Source organism: Lagenorhynchus albirostris, chromosome 5, assembly GCF_949774975.1.
Source record: "Lagenorhynchus albirostris chromosome 5, mLagAlb1.1, whole genome shotgun sequence".
NCBI classification, from domain to species: Eukaryota; Metazoa; Chordata; class Mammalia; order Artiodactyla; family Delphinidae; genus Lagenorhynchus; species Lagenorhynchus albirostris.
Genome location: NC_083099.1, coordinates 24,057,881 through 24,075,492, shown reverse-complemented (window position 1 = coordinate 24,075,492; position 17,612 = coordinate 24,057,881). Strand labels below are relative to the sequence as shown.

The 17,612-nt window shown below is 37.3% G+C and overlaps 1 protein-coding gene across 1 annotated transcript in view; it reads right to left on the bottom strand.

Moving 5' to 3' along the window:
• The window catches only part of ATR (ATR serine/threonine kinase), a 103,985-nt gene extending 87,598 nt beyond the window's left edge, over window positions 1–16,387 (bottom strand). Inside the window, exons 1-6 of the mRNA XM_060149694.1 lie at window positions 16,264–16,387; window positions 6,157–6,248; window positions 4,882–5,031; window positions 2,557–3,434; window positions 1,561–1,739; window positions 756–947 (exon numbers count right to left, since the gene is read on the bottom strand). Of these exons, the coding sequence (XP_060005677.1) occupies window positions 756–947; window positions 1,561–1,739; window positions 2,557–3,434; window positions 4,882–5,031; window positions 6,157–6,248; window positions 16,264–16,322 (1,550 nt within the window). The 5' untranslated portion in view covers window positions 16,323–16,387. The remainder of the gene's footprint in view (window positions 1–755; window positions 948–1,560; window positions 1,740–2,556; window positions 3,435–4,881; window positions 5,032–6,156; window positions 6,249–16,263) is intronic.
• Between the last annotated feature and the right edge of the window lie 1,225 nt (window positions 16,388–17,612).

The following is a 17,612-nucleotide window of genomic DNA, read 5'->3' as shown; positions in this document are numbered from 1 at the left end:
CTTTAAAATAACAGAAGATATGCCTGTGTAAACCGTTTCTTAAGTATATGAGAAAGGCAGACTTCAACCTAATTAGCTATTCCTTCAAGTTATCTCAAATTCCAAATTTAATGCAATCTGAATTATTATAGTTTCTTTAAAATCTCCTTCATAACTTTGTATTAGCTAGTTAAGAGTCAGAAAATACAGAATAAATGATTATGTAAAAAATTAACCAGGAGTGTTGGTCTATAATGTGGCAGTAAAAATAAGACTAAATCTTCAGAGGGGGTTCACACTTTGTTTCTTCTGATAATTAGCCTATATTAAGAACGCTAAACTGAAAATATACCTCTAACGATTTTTAAATTCCTACTTTTATGATCAAAGGGCAAAGTTCTCTTGACGAAACGTTTGGCTAGAAGAGCACTGGCTTCTGAGTTGTATAAAAATGTGTTCTACTTTTCTGCCCAGGAAAGTTAGTTTAGCCTTCAGACAAAAACGAGCCTCAATTTCTCTGAGCCTCAATTTCTAGTGTGTAAAGTGGACATAATAGCATTTACTTCATTCACAGAACTGTTGTAAAGATTAAATAAGATATGTACAGTACCTAACACAGTATCTGGCATTTAGCAGGTGCTCAAAAAAAAAATTTCTATTTCACTGAAATGTTTGTGTTCTAAGGTCACAAAAATCAAGTGAATAAAGAGGTCTTCTAAAACAATAAATTCAAATTTATTACACAAAACCCACCCAGAAAATACAAGTTGTTTTACCAGTCCATGTTTTGATGAGAACAATGAACAGTACACAGAGCAGTCAGTTGTAGGATGACAGCGATTCCTTCTAAAGTCTCAATAACAGGATTCTTCAGGTTATTGAATTCAAGGAAAACCTGAAGGGACTCAGCCTTCTGTATCAGTGCACTCCATAATATGCTCTTTTTGTTCATATCCACATGTTTAGTTCTGTAATTAATTATAACCAGAGTATAAAGATATTCATATTCATATGAACTTATATAATTTTGCTCACATATGAAAAATATTTAAAACAAAAGATAGCATGTAATGGCAACTACTGAAATTTTTTTTTTTTTTTTGGCCACATGCGGCTTCTGGGATCTTAGTTCCCCAATCACGGATTGAACCTGGGCCACGGCAGTGAAAGCGCCGAGTCCTAACCACTGGACTGCCAGGGACCCTACAACTATTGAAATTTAAAACAACTTTTATAGTTGGCTGAAGCATGGGAATTCTTTGGCTACATTACAAAAAAATAGTGTGTTAACATTTTTTAAATTGCTTATAGATGTAAAGTCTCAGAGATTTTTCATGTATTAAAAAGTTAAATTAGGCAAGTAAAGACTTAAAAAGTCTTTTAAGTAACCATATTTAGCCATGAAATCTCTTATACTAGAATAGACTACAAGCACTATTAAGATATTTTAAGCATTCCTTTGACTACCTATAGAAAGAACAAATGTTCTTTGTGTATTTAAGTCAAAGCACTTACGTAAATGATTTTTAAGTGACTAAAGTTTTATTAAGTGGCTAAATACAAACTGAATGAAGGTCATACTCCTCTGTCTGTTTTGGTGCTCTTTTGGAAGAGTTAAGAGATGAGCTGAGTCGACGCCTTTTGGGTGACAGTCCATCGCTATTACTGCTGAGGTTTTCCTGTTGAATTTGGCACTGAACCTCCTCAATGATTTCCATACTTTCCATTTTTAAGGCTGCATAAAGTGGGCCCAACAAATACTGAGAAAGCAAAAATAATTTAAAAAACTAATTCTTAGAAAATAAGTTTATATTATTCATAGCAAAAATGCATTAGGTATTAAGATGTCAAATAAGGTAAATTATTTTCAGAGTCTCATCAGACAAACAAAAACCTAAGTTAATCTATATTATTTCACAGTCTATACATCGACATATGTATAGTTCTATATCTAGAACTATGGTCTATAGTCTTAGAAGGCCTAAGACAAATCCTTCTCTCTATAACCTGTTTTTCCCTAAACCAAAATGACACAAAGAAAAATTCTACAAGGGAATTACTAACTTCTTTTATACTACAAATCTAGCAAGACTTACAGATAAAATAAACTAAAATATTTAATCAATTTATTGTATATCTATTTTATTGTAGTGTCTCCCACAGTCCAAGTAGGAAAAAAAGGCATAATTTGGCATGACTAGTACTATATACCCATAGGTTTTCTAGAAGTGACTGATTATAACCTGTCAAAGAAAAATCTATGTGAGTGCTCAAAGTTTTTGCAATGAAGTTGATAACTGGCTCCTTTTTAATTAATAATGCAACGAACATGTTTACACTTCACAAACTCTACTTTAAAACTCCATTGGCAGTTCATTACCAATGTAGTGCACAAATGTTTCTAAAATCAAATTAAAAATCCATAATAGGAAGCCAAAGTAGATTATGAAAATCATCCCATTCTGAATGTACATTATTAAAGATATTTTATTTTCTCATTATTAATCTTGCATATATGCACACACTTAAATTAAGAACAAATTACATGCTTAACAAGTAACCTTACAAATGACTTACCTCTGCATCTACCTGAACTCCAAGCACATCCACAAGAGCTCTACAAATATTTCTCACATGAACCTTCCTGACTTGTAAAGCAGATTCATACCCAGCTGGCACATATCTAAGGAAATACTGCAGTAAATGGCACAAAGCTGCTTTTAGCAAATCAGACTTGAGCTGCATAAGCACACCATCTTCAAACATGACACAGAGTTTTTCTAGCAGCATATTTAAATAGACAGGCTCAACATTTCTATAAGCTTCTGCTTCAAAGGGGAATAGTGTCTTTATCAGCTTTGACAATGGCTCTTCATAGAGTTTCAATTGGTCAGCATCCATTTCTACAAGGTGTTTTAATAATTCCAAAAATGAGCTGAAAAAAGTGCTGGCAGGTTGTGCCGGTAGTCCTCCAAGCTCAAAGAGTTCAGTTAAAAGGCTAATTGCTAAGGATTTAACTTTTGGACTACCATACTCTAGCAGAACACAAACTATCCGCCAAAGTAAGAGTTCTTGCCTTCTAAAAAACACAATTGCAATAATACGAATAAGAACCATTAATAAAGTGACTTCGATAAACTCTAAATTTTGCATGTTCATGAACTGCAAAGGAGCTGGTTGTAAATACCCTACATGTTCATCTAATTGACTTAAAAATCGGCTAACTACCACTGGCCATTCCACAAAGTGTCCCGTTGCATCTCTTTCGTGGAGGTAAATCAAATCTTCAAAAAGATATAATAATTCCTTCGTCAGTACTCCAAAAATGGCAGGACTCTTGCTTTTAAAAAGAAATAATAATGAGCAGATGACTTCACAGATTTTTTTGTGTAACATGTGACAGGATGGAGTTGCTGCAATCCGTAGAAGTCTTGTTATGATCCAGTTACTGAATTCTTTGAAATAAACAAACAAAAAAGATATTAAATAAATAAATACATCAGAGTGCCAATCAATTTGCTAAATGCTTGATGATTTATTTTTAAAGTGTAAACTTCACTAACAAAATAGTCTAAAACATTCCCTACACAATGGAAACATATTATAATAATTTAGAATACCAATTTTGGTGTCAGACAAGTTCCTAGCTCTCCACTTATCAGTCGTGTGAACTTTTCATTTCTCTAAACTTCTGTAACTTCATCTATGAAAGGGGAATAATGACACCTACTTTATATGCTACCCTGATCAAGTAAGATAATATATTTGAAATTCTCAGCATAGTGTCTCAAGTTAAATAAAGGCTCAATAAATAGTAATTATCACTCCTTCAACAAATATTATTGAGTAGTGACTCTGTCTCAGATGCATAAGAACAAATCAGTCATAGTCCTGTCCTCCTGAATCCTATAATATAGTTTCTCGAACTTCTTAACTGCAACTAAGAGATATATTTTATATCACAACCCAGTATACATATGCATATTTTTAAAATTTAAATATGTGAAACAAAAGTTTCATGTACTTATTACATGTACATTGCATGTACTTATTACATGCAATGTACTATGATATTTTCTAGTCAATTATATTTCATCTTCAATACCCACTAAATGGGTTATAACCTGTTTTTTAAAAATCAGTATAGCAAAGAATATTAGACAAACAGGTATTTATAATATAGTTTAAAAACTACTATGATAGAAGAAATATAGAACACCCTGTACTAACAGCATAAAGAAAGAGCAACTAAGCCAGTCCTAGAGTAGGCAGTCAGTAATAGTCAGAAAAGACTTTTTAGAGGACATACTATCAAAGTTGAGTCTTAAATTCAAGTAAAAAATTTTTTAAATACTCTATGCATTGTACAGAAAAAGAAAAAGCTATGTGCTTTACACCTCTTTATGAGGAAGCCAATAAAGAGACAAAAGTAGCATTTTAGGCTTGAGGGCCATATGATCTCCATGTCCACTACTCAGTGTTGCCTTTGAAGTAGTTGCAGACAATAAGTAAACGAATGATCATGGCTGTGTTCCAATAAAACTTTGTTCACAGAAACAGGCGGCCAGCCTGTGGGCCATGGTTTGCTAACGCCTGATCTAGAAGAAAGAGATTACCAAAATCAGAAAAAAGAAAACTTCTAAAGTTTTCAATGGCATATGAACATATTCAATTACTTCCACTCCATTCTGGGTACCTAGTTCATAATAAAAGAAAACAATAAGGATGCATGAAATAAAACTAACCATTACCATTTTGCTCCCTCAGTTTATACCAAATTTGACAAAAATATGTGTAACAATGTGTATACTGTTATATTTATAATGTTGTATTTCAGAAGAGCAGAAGAGGGTAGAATTCATAGAAGAAATTGAAAATGAATGCACAAACAGCAGGACTTACCAATACAACTGCCTTTGGCCTCATTTTGTCCATGGCTTCCATTCACATTTACAAACATAAGTGGGGAGGACTTCATGATATGCTGGATGAAATCAAGCAACATCACAGAGGTTGGCTGAGAGTCTGTCTTCTTTACAAGTTCTAGAGCAACTAAAACAATAAAAGATTCATTTTAAAGAGTCATGACAAATTAAATGGCAGTGCTTTTAAGAAACTAAACTTGGTGACAAGAATTATGTCCAACACAGTGCTCATGATAAACCGATGGGGCTAAAAACACACTACAATCCTATCTAATTTTAAATGTTTAATAATTACATGTTTTCATCTGTTATATATCCATTCACCAAACATGTGCTATAGGCCTACAATACGCCTGGCACTGTGTGAAAATCTGAGGATTAAAAAAACCCTCAAAATCAGGTGAGGGAGTCAGACAAACTAGTCATTATATGTTAACTGCACTAATCTACAAAAGAGGAAACAAGTGTCTGGGAATATGCCTGAAGGAGTTGATTCCTAGATGATGAGGAGTTGGTCAAACAGACAGGGTAAGGACAAGTGGTCTAAACAGATGGAGTACCATATGAAAACACATCCTGCAAGTATTCAGTAGTCATTTGTTATTTTTCAGGAACGTATAATTTTACTGATTGAAAAAGAAAGGCTAAATGACTATTGTTAAGTCATGAAATCTGTGTCAAATTTGGAATTAAATTTATAAACCATGAGCCAAATGCCACTCTGTATTATCCCTTCCACGTAATTTTAACAGACATGACACATATGACACCATCTTGCCAAGTTGGTAATATCTGTCTTTTAGATTGCCACAAACAGGAAATAGTTGATTCGACAACTCACAGAATCTTATTACCTCCCATAGACAAAGGTGCCAACCCTTATTTAAAGAGTTTTTTTTTAATGGCATTTACTGTTTCTCAACCACTGACACAAGACCTAGCTAAAACAGAACTGGCCGAATATTTTTACCTATAATAATATCATATATCAAAGAAGAACTCATAGCAAGCAGCAGAAAATCTAGATAACAAAGAGGAAAACAGAATTACTTTAAAAGTCTAAATCACATTAAGCCTAAATCACATTATGTAACAAGTAATATTGTAAAGAACTTGCTTGAAAATAGTAACTAACATAAACACTAACTATATATCTAAAATTATATGGAGAAAAATGCTAGTATAATGTGTATACATGGAAAAGAAAACAATTTAAGTTATAAAATTTATATCAGAAATAATTGTTTCTTACCAACATTTACATCTGTAAGTATTCGGTCAATGAACTGACAAAGAATTTGTCTTGGCTTCTGTACAACGGTATTATATTCCTCTGGACTGGAACTAAAATACAAATAAAATGTTATTAACCCTTAAAGGGACTCATAGCGTCATTTGTAAAAAATTCTCTAAAGTTGAACTTATCAAATGTGCTTAGTTTTAATGTTGACACTGATAGTATTCTTCTGCAAAGTATCCAATCTGCAAAGTCTAGACCTGCCCTGCGCAATATGGCAGCCCTTATCACATGCTAGTGAGAACCTGATATGTAGTTAGTCCAAACTGGGATGTGCTACAAGTATAAAATACACATTGGATTTTGAATATTCATTACCAAAAATGTGTAATACCGCATTAATAATTTTATATTAATTACATGTTGAAATGATAATACCTGGATATACTGAGTTAAATAATATACATTGGGGTTTTTGTGAGGTTTTAAAGTTTTTCTTGTTCTTTTTTTTTTTCTTGTTCTTTTTCTTACTGAAGTATAGTTGATTTACAATGTTGTGTTAGTTTCTCATGTACAGCAAAGTGATTCATATTCTTTTCCATTATGGTTTATTACAGGATATTGAATATAGTTCCCTGTGCTATACAATAGGACCTTGTTGTTTATCTATTCTGTATATAATAGCTTGCACCTGCTATTCTCAAACTCCCAATAGAATCCTCCCCTCCCCCACCTTTGGCAACGGCAAGTCTGTTCTCTATGTCTGAGTCTGTTTCTGTTTCATAAATAAATTCATTTGTGTCATATTTTAGATTCCACATATAAGTAATATAATATGGTAATAATATATATTGTTAAAATTAATTTCACTTACTTTCTTTTTGTAATGTAGCCACTAGAAATTTTCTATTACATACATGGCTTCCTTTATATTTCTATTGAACAGATCTAGACCTTTAGAAAATCAAGAGAAAACAGTTTCTTCAACAAAGAAATTCCAAGGGAAAAAAGAGAGGAGGAGAAACCCATAATGAACTTAAGAGCCATATCAACCAATTATAATATATGACTCTACATTGGATTCTGAATCAAAAATAAAAATAGCAAACTATATATGACAATTGGGAATATCTGAACACAGACTAGATATCTGATGCTATTAAGAAATTATATTTTTAGGTGTGATAACGGTATGTGGTATGTCAAAAAAGTCTTTATCCTTTAGAGATAAATACTGGTATTTATTGATAAAATGATGCCTGGAATTTGCTGCAAAGTACTCTGAGGAGAGGAAGCGAGCCATGAATTGATCATTATTAGGTGAAATGGGAAATCAGTTATACCATTTTCTCTTTTTTTTTTCTTTTTTGCGGTACGCGGGCCTCTCACTGTTGTGGCCTCTCCCGTTGCGGAGCACAGGCTCCGGACACGCAGGCTCAGCGGCCATGGCTCACGGGCCCAGCCGCTCCACGGCACGTGGGATCTTCCTGGACTGGGGCAGGAACCCGTGTCCCCTGAATCGGCAGGCGGACTCTCAACCACTGTGCCACCAGGGAAGCCCCATTTTCTCTTTTATTGTAAGTTTGAAACTTTCCACAATAAAAATTCAATAAATGTTAGGGAAAAATACACATATTGAGTCTTAAGAACAATCATGAAAAAATAATATTAAAAGGCGATAGGGCCTCCCTGGTGGTGCAGTGGTTGAGAGTCCGCCTGCCAATGCAGGGGACACGGGCTCGTGCCCCGGTCCTGGAGGATCCCACATGCCACGGAGCGGCTGGGCCCGTGAGCCATGGCCACTGAGCCTGCGCGTCCGGAGCCTGTACTCCGCAACGGGAGAGGCCACAGCAGTAAGAGGCCCGTGTACCGTAAAAAAAAAAAAAAAAAAAAAAAAATTATTAAAAGGAGATACAATAATTAAGCAGAGGAAGAGTATCCTAGAATCCTGAATGAACTCAACTTGAGTTCCATGATTTGTGTAAATAACCAAGGAATAGAATAATAGAAAGCCTGTGTTCCACTACATAATGAGGAATCATACAGTTATTCGTGTAATCAACAAACATTTACTGAGTACCTATAATGCGCCACACAACACATCAGAAGCTACTGTTGGGAAGGTGAAAGACAGTTTAATGGAGGAGACTGATAAATCAATCTAGCCCTCTATCCAGGCTGGATTATGAGGCCATTCACCCAAACAGTTAACACAGGTGGAAGCACACATACGGGAAGAAAAAAAATTCAGTTTTAGAAATACTGAGTTTAAGGTCTCAAGGGAACAACTAAGTGGAATGTCCAAAAGATTTTTGTAATTACAGTTCTAGACCTCAAGTCCTAGCCTAGAGATATAGATTAACTTATCGATATATAATAGTACATAACAAGCAAGGCTAAACACATTGTATTATTTCATATTTCACAAGAAATAAGATAGGGATATTAGACCCTAATTTGCATATGTGGAGACTGGTGCTTACAGAGATTATATAATCTACCACTATTAGAGCTAGTAGTAGTGGAAGCCTTGGATATGAACGCAAATGTAGTAAGTAATAAGAAAGCCAGAGAGAACCCAAAGTTAAGGTTAGTAGAGGCACGAGGAGAAAAGGAAAGGGCCAGAGAAACAGAAAGAAAAACAATGAGAGATGTGTTCTAGAATCCAAGGAGGTTAGAATTTTAAGGAGGGAGCTGTCCACACAATCAAATAAAACTAGTTTGTTAAAATGTCCTTTGGATATATTTTTTTATTATGGTAAAATATACTTAACATAAAATTTACCATTTTAACCACTTTTAAGTGTACAGTTCTGTGGCATTAAGTACATTCACATTATCCTACACCATCACCACCATCCCTCTCCAGAACTTTTTCATCTTCCCAAAGTGAAACTGTACTCATTAAACAATACCTCCCCATTCCCCCCGCTGACAATTCTGTCTCTATGAATTTGACTACTTACATCTATCTACACGTTGAATCCTACATTTGTCCTCTTGTGACTGACTTATTTCACTTAGCATACATCTTCACAGTTCATCCATGTTGTAACGTGTCAGGATTTCCTTCCTCTTTAAGGCTAGATAATATTCTACTGTGTTTATACCACATTTTATTTATCTATCCATGTTTCCATAGACACTTGGATTGCTTCCACCTTTTGGCTGCTGTAACTAATGCCTCTATGAACATGGGTGTATAAGTATCTGTTTCAGTCCCTTTCAATTATTTTGGGTGTATACCTAGAAGTGGAAATGCAAGATCATATGGTACTTCCATGTTTAGTTTTTTGAGATACTGCCATACTGCTTCCACGGTAGCTGCACCATTTTACATTGCTACCAACAACTTACAAAGTTCCAATTTTTCCTTATCCTCACCAACACTTGTTGGTTTTGTTGTTGTTGTTGTTTTAAAATAGCAGCCATCCTCATGGGTCTGCAATGGTATCTCATTGTACTTTTGATTCACAATCCCCTAATAATTAGGGATGTTGAACATTTTTTCCTGTGCTTTTTGCCCATTTGTCTTTCTTCTTTGGAGAAAGTCTATTTAAGTCCTTTCCTCATTTTTGAGAGTCTCATACTCTACTGACCCTTTCCTCATTTTTAAATCAGGTTGCTTTTTGTTGTTGATACTGGGCTGTAGTTCTTAATATTTTGGGGATATTAACTCCTTATCAGATATATGACTTGCAAACATTTACTTTCATTCCATAGGTTGTCTTTTCACTCTGTTGATACTGTCCTTTGCTGCACAAAAGTTTTAAATTTTGATACTTTTTAATTTTACATTTGATCTATTTTTTCATACGCTGTCATGCTTTTGGTGTCATAGCCAAGAAGTTACTGCCGAATCCAATGTCGGGAAGCTTTTCCCCTAAGAGTTCTCTTCTAAGAGTTTTATAGTTTTACATTTAGGTCTTTGATTCATTTTGAGTTAATTTTTTTATGTCCTTTGGATTTTAAAGTTTTAGTGTAGAGATAAAGGCAGAAGCCAGATTGCAAAGGGTGAAAAACAGATGAAATGTGAATATTGAGAATAGCATGCTCTCTCTAAAGCTTGACCATGGAATGAAGAGAAGAATTGGGAGTTAGTGGTAACTAAAGGAATATATGAGGTCAAGAGGGTTTTGTTTTGTTTCCCTTAAGATGGAAAGACTTGAACAATTGATTCTTGAAATTTGGCTTTCCTTCCTGGGACCATGTATAAGTAAAGAGATAATCCTTGGACAGGATGATTATCATTAATCCTAATGACAATCATTAATATATATTTATTAATACAGGAGGAAAGGATGAGTACAGACTTTAATAATACAATAAATTCAAAACACAAATAAAACCAGATGCCCTGCTTCAAGGAAGTCACTGGGGAGAGGGTAAGAAAGCACACAAATAATTTTAATCAGGTGTCATATACACCCAAAGCAGGAAATAACTAGCTCTGCAGAGAGGATTCATGGAAAGTTGTGTATAAATGATTAGCTCACTCCATCACTTCTACTGACAAAACAGCTGAGGATATAGTAGGTAAGCTGGTTATTTACACAAAATAAAATTATGTATTTCATATAAATAACAACTTATAACATCCACATAGTACTATAAATGTACATGTTTTCCCACTTAAACAATGCTAAAAGAAAAAATGAGAAGGTTAATTATTTTCTTGATTATTCAATCACAAAGTCCAATCCTAATTGATTACGTACAGGATCCAAGGCATCTACAGCAATAACTGCCATGATGGAAATGGTCCTGGTACATAGTAAACACTCCAAAAAATTTTGCTGAATGAATGAACGGTTCATAAGAATCTTTCTGCATCTTGTGTCTCCTTCATCCTTAATGTATAAACTTTTTCGGACCTGTGGAATATCTATCTACCTGTTCTCTGCCACTAGACCATAGGCTCCTAGAGGTGGAGACTATGTTTTATTTCTCTATGAATTCCTGCAGCACCACTAGACCATAAGCTCCTGCAGGAGAGAAAATGTGTTTCACTTCCCTTTGCATCCCCTATACCACACCTAGAACTGTGTCTTGCTTGATAGAAAACAACTAAGTTACTGAAGTTAATAAATATTTGCAAGTAATATAAACTCTAGGTGTACAGAATCAAAGAACAAGTAGTTGTATTTATACGTGAAAGAGAAAAAATTTTGTTTCTTATCTTATTTAAACCAGCACTGACCAACAGAAATACAATGCAAGCCACATGTGTAGTTTTAAATTTTCTAGTAGTCACATTAAGAATGTAAAAAGAAACAGGCAATTTTAATCCCAATTATATATCCGAAATATTATCTGAACATGTAATAATATAAAAATTATTAATGACATTGTTTACATTCCTTTTGGAGCGGGGTGGTAATTAAGTCTTTGAAACCCAGTATCTTACATTTAGAGCACATCTCAGTTTAGATTAGCCACATGTGAAACGCTCAGTGGCAACATTTGGCTGGTGTCCATAGTAGGTTATAGGACATCACAGATTTAAATATAACAAAAAAAATTTTAAGTCTGAAATTACAAGATAACATGAATTGTTTTAGACAAAGTCAGGAGATTTTGTCATAAACCAAGTGTAATTTGACGAGTGTCATTTAAAAATGTTAATGAGGAGGTTTGTGGTGGAGAGGAACCAGGATTGTGGCTGGTGGTCAGAGTTTCCTATAAAGTAACTCTGTAAAAAAGGTTATGCATTCATATTTCATTTGCATAATTTTTAAAAATCATTTTTTTATAAAGGTGAAGTGATTGTCATTTATTAGATGTACTATCAGAATAAAGAAATTCATGGAAGAGTAAGGATTTCTTATTTTGCAACCTCTACCTTGGTACTGAGCTAAGAGGGTATACTTTTTCAAAAGTATACAGTAACATTTGGGTGGTAATTTATCACATAAAGTTTGGATACATTTAACAAACACTTGAAAACCTCCCGTGGGGCAAGTATCAAACGCCAGGAAAACCAAGGTACCATATATCTGCCCTAAAAGAATTCGTAGTTTAAAGGACAAAAAAGTAAGCAGGCAGTTTTAACACAGCATGGTTAAGTGTTAATAGAGCCAAGACAGAACGTAAGAGGGACACTCAGCCCTGAGCAGGACCTATCAGTCAAGGCTCCCTGGAGGAGATGACACAAAGCTGAGTCCCTAGGGGGCTAGGCAGGTAAAATAAGGAAAGGAAGGTGAGTATTCCAGCAGAGGAAACAACATGTGCAAAGGGTCAGGAACAAGAACATAAGCTGCTCTAGAAACTGTCAGAGGTTCTACATGGCCAAAGAACAGGGAGGTAGTATCTGGAAATGAAGCTGAAGAGGGAAGATAAGGTCAAAGCGCAAAGGACTAACAAGTTTGAATTTTGTACTGAAGGCAATGGGACACTGAAGGGTTCTAAGCAGGTGAGTGAAGGTTAAACATGTTTCTAAAACATGAATTCAATTACGTTATTTCTCTGTTTAAAACACCCCAGTGGCTTCCCACTGAACTTAAAATAAAATCTAATTCCTCATTCTGCCCTATAAAGTGCTAAAGGATCTGGCCTCTGCCTACTCTTCCATCCTTAATACTACTCCCATCTTTGCTCCCTATGTTCCAGGCTTCTTCCTCCTCTTTAAAAAGTAGCCTCATTCCCACCTACAGATCTTTGTATTTTCTATTCCATCTCAGACACTTCTCCTCCCAGTTTCACATGACTGGCTTCTTCTCACCATCCAAACCTCCTCTAGTGGCTAATGTTGCTGCTCCCCAGCCCCTCATCTCCCTCTCATTTCCCATTTAACATTTTAATGGCAACTATCACTGTTGGAAAAGATCTTGTGATTACAAAGTAATTTTAAACAGGAAGGTCAGAGAAGCTTCTTGGAAATGACAACTGAATGGAACTAGCCAGTGTTCAGAGAGAAGAAACGAGTGCAAAGGAATGAAGGCAGGAATGATCTTGGTGTATAAAAAAAAAATAAAGCGAATGTCATTGGAGTAGAGTGAGCAAGGGAGGGATGAGGTAGGCAGGATGAGCAAGGCCATGAGGTCAGAGGTAGGCAGAGGCCAGATTGTGGCAGACCTTAGAGGCCCTGGGAAGGAATTTGGATTTTATTCTAAGTATGCTGGAAAACCAAAGGAAGATTTTGAGCAGGGGAGTAATGTTATATAATCTACAATATGATTTATAGTTGTAAAAATCACTTTGGTTGCTAAGTGGGAAATCCACTGTAAGTGGGTAAAAGTGGAAATGGAAAGATCAGCTGAGAGGTTACTGTAATAGTCCAGATAAGAAATTTTGGTGATAGCAGTGGAGATGGTGAAAAGTGGTTTTTTTTTTTTTTTTGCGGTACATGGGCCTCTTACTGTTGTGGCCTCTCCCGTTGCGGAGCACAGGCTCCGGACGCGCAGGCTCAGCGGCCATGGCTCACGGGTCCAGCCGCTCCGCGGCATATGGGATCTTCCCGGACCGGGTCACGAACCCGTGTCCCCTGCATGGGCAGGCAGACTCTCAACCACTGCGCCACCAGGGAAGCCCAAAAAGTGTTTTTAAAGGTACAGTTGACAGGACTTGCTGATGGATTATTAAGGGGTAAGGGAAAAAAAAAATCAAGGATAATTCTTAGGCTTTTGGTTCCTACATTTACAATAAGCTGGGGAAGGAACAGGTTTAAGGACAACAAATCAGCAGTTCTGCTTTGGATATGTTAATTTTCATTTCTGAGTATAGATGTTGAGTAAGCAACCTAATATATATCTCTGGGCTAGAGTGATAAATTTGGGAGTTATCAGCATATAGATGGTATTTTAAGTTATGGGACTAGACAAAGTTACTGAGGAAGAGAGTGAAGATGGAAAGAGGACTAATGATATAGCCCGAAAGCACATACGGAGTCAAGAATGATTCCTAGATTTCCAGTCTGGAAAAATAAGTGAGCACGGTAGATATCCCTACCTCAGTGAATAAGAGGAATTAAAAAAAAAAACCAAAAAGAAAAACCACTTGGGATATGCAGAGAATTTAAATTGGATATATTGAGTCTTAACTGCATATAGGACACCCAGGGAACAAATGGGTTATGCTAACATAGTCTGCCAGTATACAGTTGCATATATGGTTCTAGATGAAAGAAACATGGCTTGGAGACACAGATTTGGAGTCATCAAATAGCAGGTGGTAGTTGAAGGCAGGAAGAGTGGATGAGATCACCCAGAGAGACTAGGCAGAGAAAAGAGTCCTAACAGAAAATAACACTGAAGCAAAATTTATCCCTGAGAGACAGAGGAAGAAGAGCCCACACATTAAAACAGTAACATCTTACTTTTTTCAGATATCTAATTGCCATGGTCAATGAAGAAAAAAAACAACAACTGAGGAGACAAGGTCTTGATGGCTTGAATCTGAAACCCAGCTCTAATACTAACTGCTATCTCTCTGACTTTGGTACTTCAATTTCTGTGACTCTGATTCTTAATAAACAGTGATAATATTTGCTCCATTCTATATCATGGAGATACTGTGAGACTGAATAAGCTTGAATGAAGCAGTTGCAATGAAAAAGTCATGACAAGTAAAAACTATTATCAGACAATTCACTATGGGTCAGTTTTTCTATTCCATCTCTTAGAATGGCTACAAATGAGTGAAAGGTAACTATAAGCTCTGTTGATGAAAGCGACTAAAAATAAATCCAAGATCCTATTATTTTTACTAACAAGTATCACAGAGAAAGAAACAAAAGGGAAGAGAAGTACTAATCAGCAAATTCTATATTAAAGTAAGGTGGGAAAAGTACACTGAGCTTCACATCGAGCCTGAAAGATGAAATGTGTACATCAACTTCCTATATGAACACTTGCCTTCATCTTCTTTTAGAAAGGTAGATGTTACTTTACAAAATGTTAACACAAGTATGCTTGCAACATTCATACAAAGTGGAAAAAAAATCATACACACAACAATATGATGATTCAGTTAAGACAAGTATGGTCCCTTCATTTATATCCTCTTATGTATGTAATCGAGGAAGACTAAATGTCAGTGTCTCTGTACGGTCAACAAGTGGAGATGGACACAGCTGCACTGCAAAAAGAAAGGGAATTAAATATCCCATGGGCTTAACGTCAGTTGTGGCTGTGTGCTAAGTTTCCAACCAGTTCAAGAAATCGGAAAGCAACTATTCCAATTGATAGTTCAACTGCAGCAGTGGTACAAGCTCACTTATTTTCTGTTCACAGTGGGTTACAAATATTTTTTTTTAAAAAAAGCAAACGAACAAAAACCCTGCCTTCTCGTCTTTAGGTCAGGTTTAGGAAAGGCTGTGTGTGTCCTGAATGGGGGCAGCAGCCATCAACATCTACCTACTCTCTTCGGGCAGAATACTGGTTTACACGATTTTACTCTTGGGTTTACAGAAAGGAAAAAAAAAAAAAGAGCTTTTGCAAATGGAACATTATCTTCAAATGTTGGCAATACTCTGTGCACATTTATATTCTGTGGATTTTGTGGCCGATCCCTGGGGTTTCTGACTAAAATAACGGATTGAGGACTGGATGATCGATATGAAAGGGGTCCCATCTCCAGAATGGCATATGGTTTCACTTAGAAACGAACTTTTCCTAGCAACTGGCCTTCCTTGACAGAAATCAGAACTAGTGATTTTTCTTCCGAGGGTAGTTTTGGGTCAAAACGTAAAGGTAAAAATCAATCCCTCCACCAGCGATCATAAAGCACAGAAACTAGGGAAAGTCCATGCGTCAAGTACTCCATGTAAGGAAAGAGGCTTTCAAGAAGCAAATGAATGTAGGAAAGTGACCAGAAAGTGTTCGGAAGGGACCTTTCCCTCCCGCTGCGGAGGCAATCCCCCTGGGGTTTGGGTGGGGGGGGAGAGGGACGAGCTCCCCGGCGCCGCTGAGGTAAAGTGGGGCCAGCCGACTACCCCTCCCCTCGGATCCGCAACCCGCAGGTTTGCGGCGACGCCCCGCGTCCTTTCAACGGCCTCTCTGAGGGAGAAGCGCTCAAGTCAGCGGAGGAGCATCTCCACAAGGGCCGCAGCCTGGGTTAGGGGATCGGAGCCGGGACGTGCGTGGCTGGGAAGGGAGAGCACGTGAGACGCCGGCCCGGCCCTACCTGCCCAGCTCCCGCAGGGCCGGAATCATAGACGCCAGCTCCAGGCCATGCTCGCCCATGGTGAGGACGCGAGGCACTCTTCAACCACGCCGAGGCGGGCTCCTGGCGTCTCCTCAGCTCTCTCTGGTGAAAAAGCGCGGCGCCCGACGGGGGCTCGCAGGGCCCAAAACTCCTCCCGGAAGCCGCGGCCGATCCGCTCTCCAGGCCAGAGTTCTTTTCCGCGTAGGACTCGAGGGGGCGGGGCAAGGGGCGGGGCAAGGGCGGGGTGCGCTCCGGTCAAATTTCCAGCGTTGGGGGCGTTCTGAGCCGGGAAAGCTCGGCAGGCGAGATTCGCGAGAGTTTTGGTTTTTTGCAGTCCTGCTCTGTCACTCACTCCCAGCCTGAGCGGCTCAGATAAGACAGACCCCTGGATCTGGGGAGGAAAGGGGCGTGGTGGGCACCAGCGCAGAACGCCTCGCATCACAAATGTGAAGACTGAGACAATTCAGCAACTAAAGGCCCAGGATTAGACCGCAGGTCTCCCCGCGGAGTCACACCTCCAGGTCCTTCATTTTCTACCACTCTCTTGGCATCCTTTCTGAGAGATACGGGGCAAAAGATGGGCTCCTCCTTGTCCTTTTTGTTTCAGCAGGGTTTTTTTTGTTTCTTTGTTTTTCCCAACTTGAAGTCTCCCTTAGGTTTCCTTGAGGATTCTCCCAACGTTTACTATTTAAAAAGAGGGTTGAATTATATTTATTTGTGTCTCATTTAGTCAGCAGCAGTACTATGTATTTTTATGTCACCATTACGGGCATCTATTACCTATGATTTAATTTTTAAAGTAAAATCAGTGGCTTTTGGCTGTAGACATTTCCTACCTCAACCCAGTTTGTTTATACGAAAAATGGTCATCATAAGAAGCTGTTAACATGTCAAAATTATGTATTTAATCAGGCAAGGCCATGCAGTGTGCTTACATTGGTTCCTTACACATGAGAATAATCGTTATACAGTATGCTAAAAAAAATCAAAGTGATGGAGTGACAGCCAAATACGCTTCTGCCTCAGGGATTTTGCATTTGCTGTGCCCTTTGCCTTGACCTTAAACACCCCTCTTTCATCACCCCTCTTCAGATGTTTGCTGAAATGTCACCAGAGAGCACATAGACTAGCACACTTACACTCACACTCTTTTCCCCTCCATCCTGCTTTATTTTCTTCACAACACGTAGAACCAAATTATATACTATTTTATTGACTGTCTCCTCCAATTAGAATATAAGCTAAAATCCTGAGAGCAGGATTTTGTCTGTTTTATTCACTGCTTAGATATTTGGGACCTAAAACAGTGCCTGGTACATAGTTGGTGT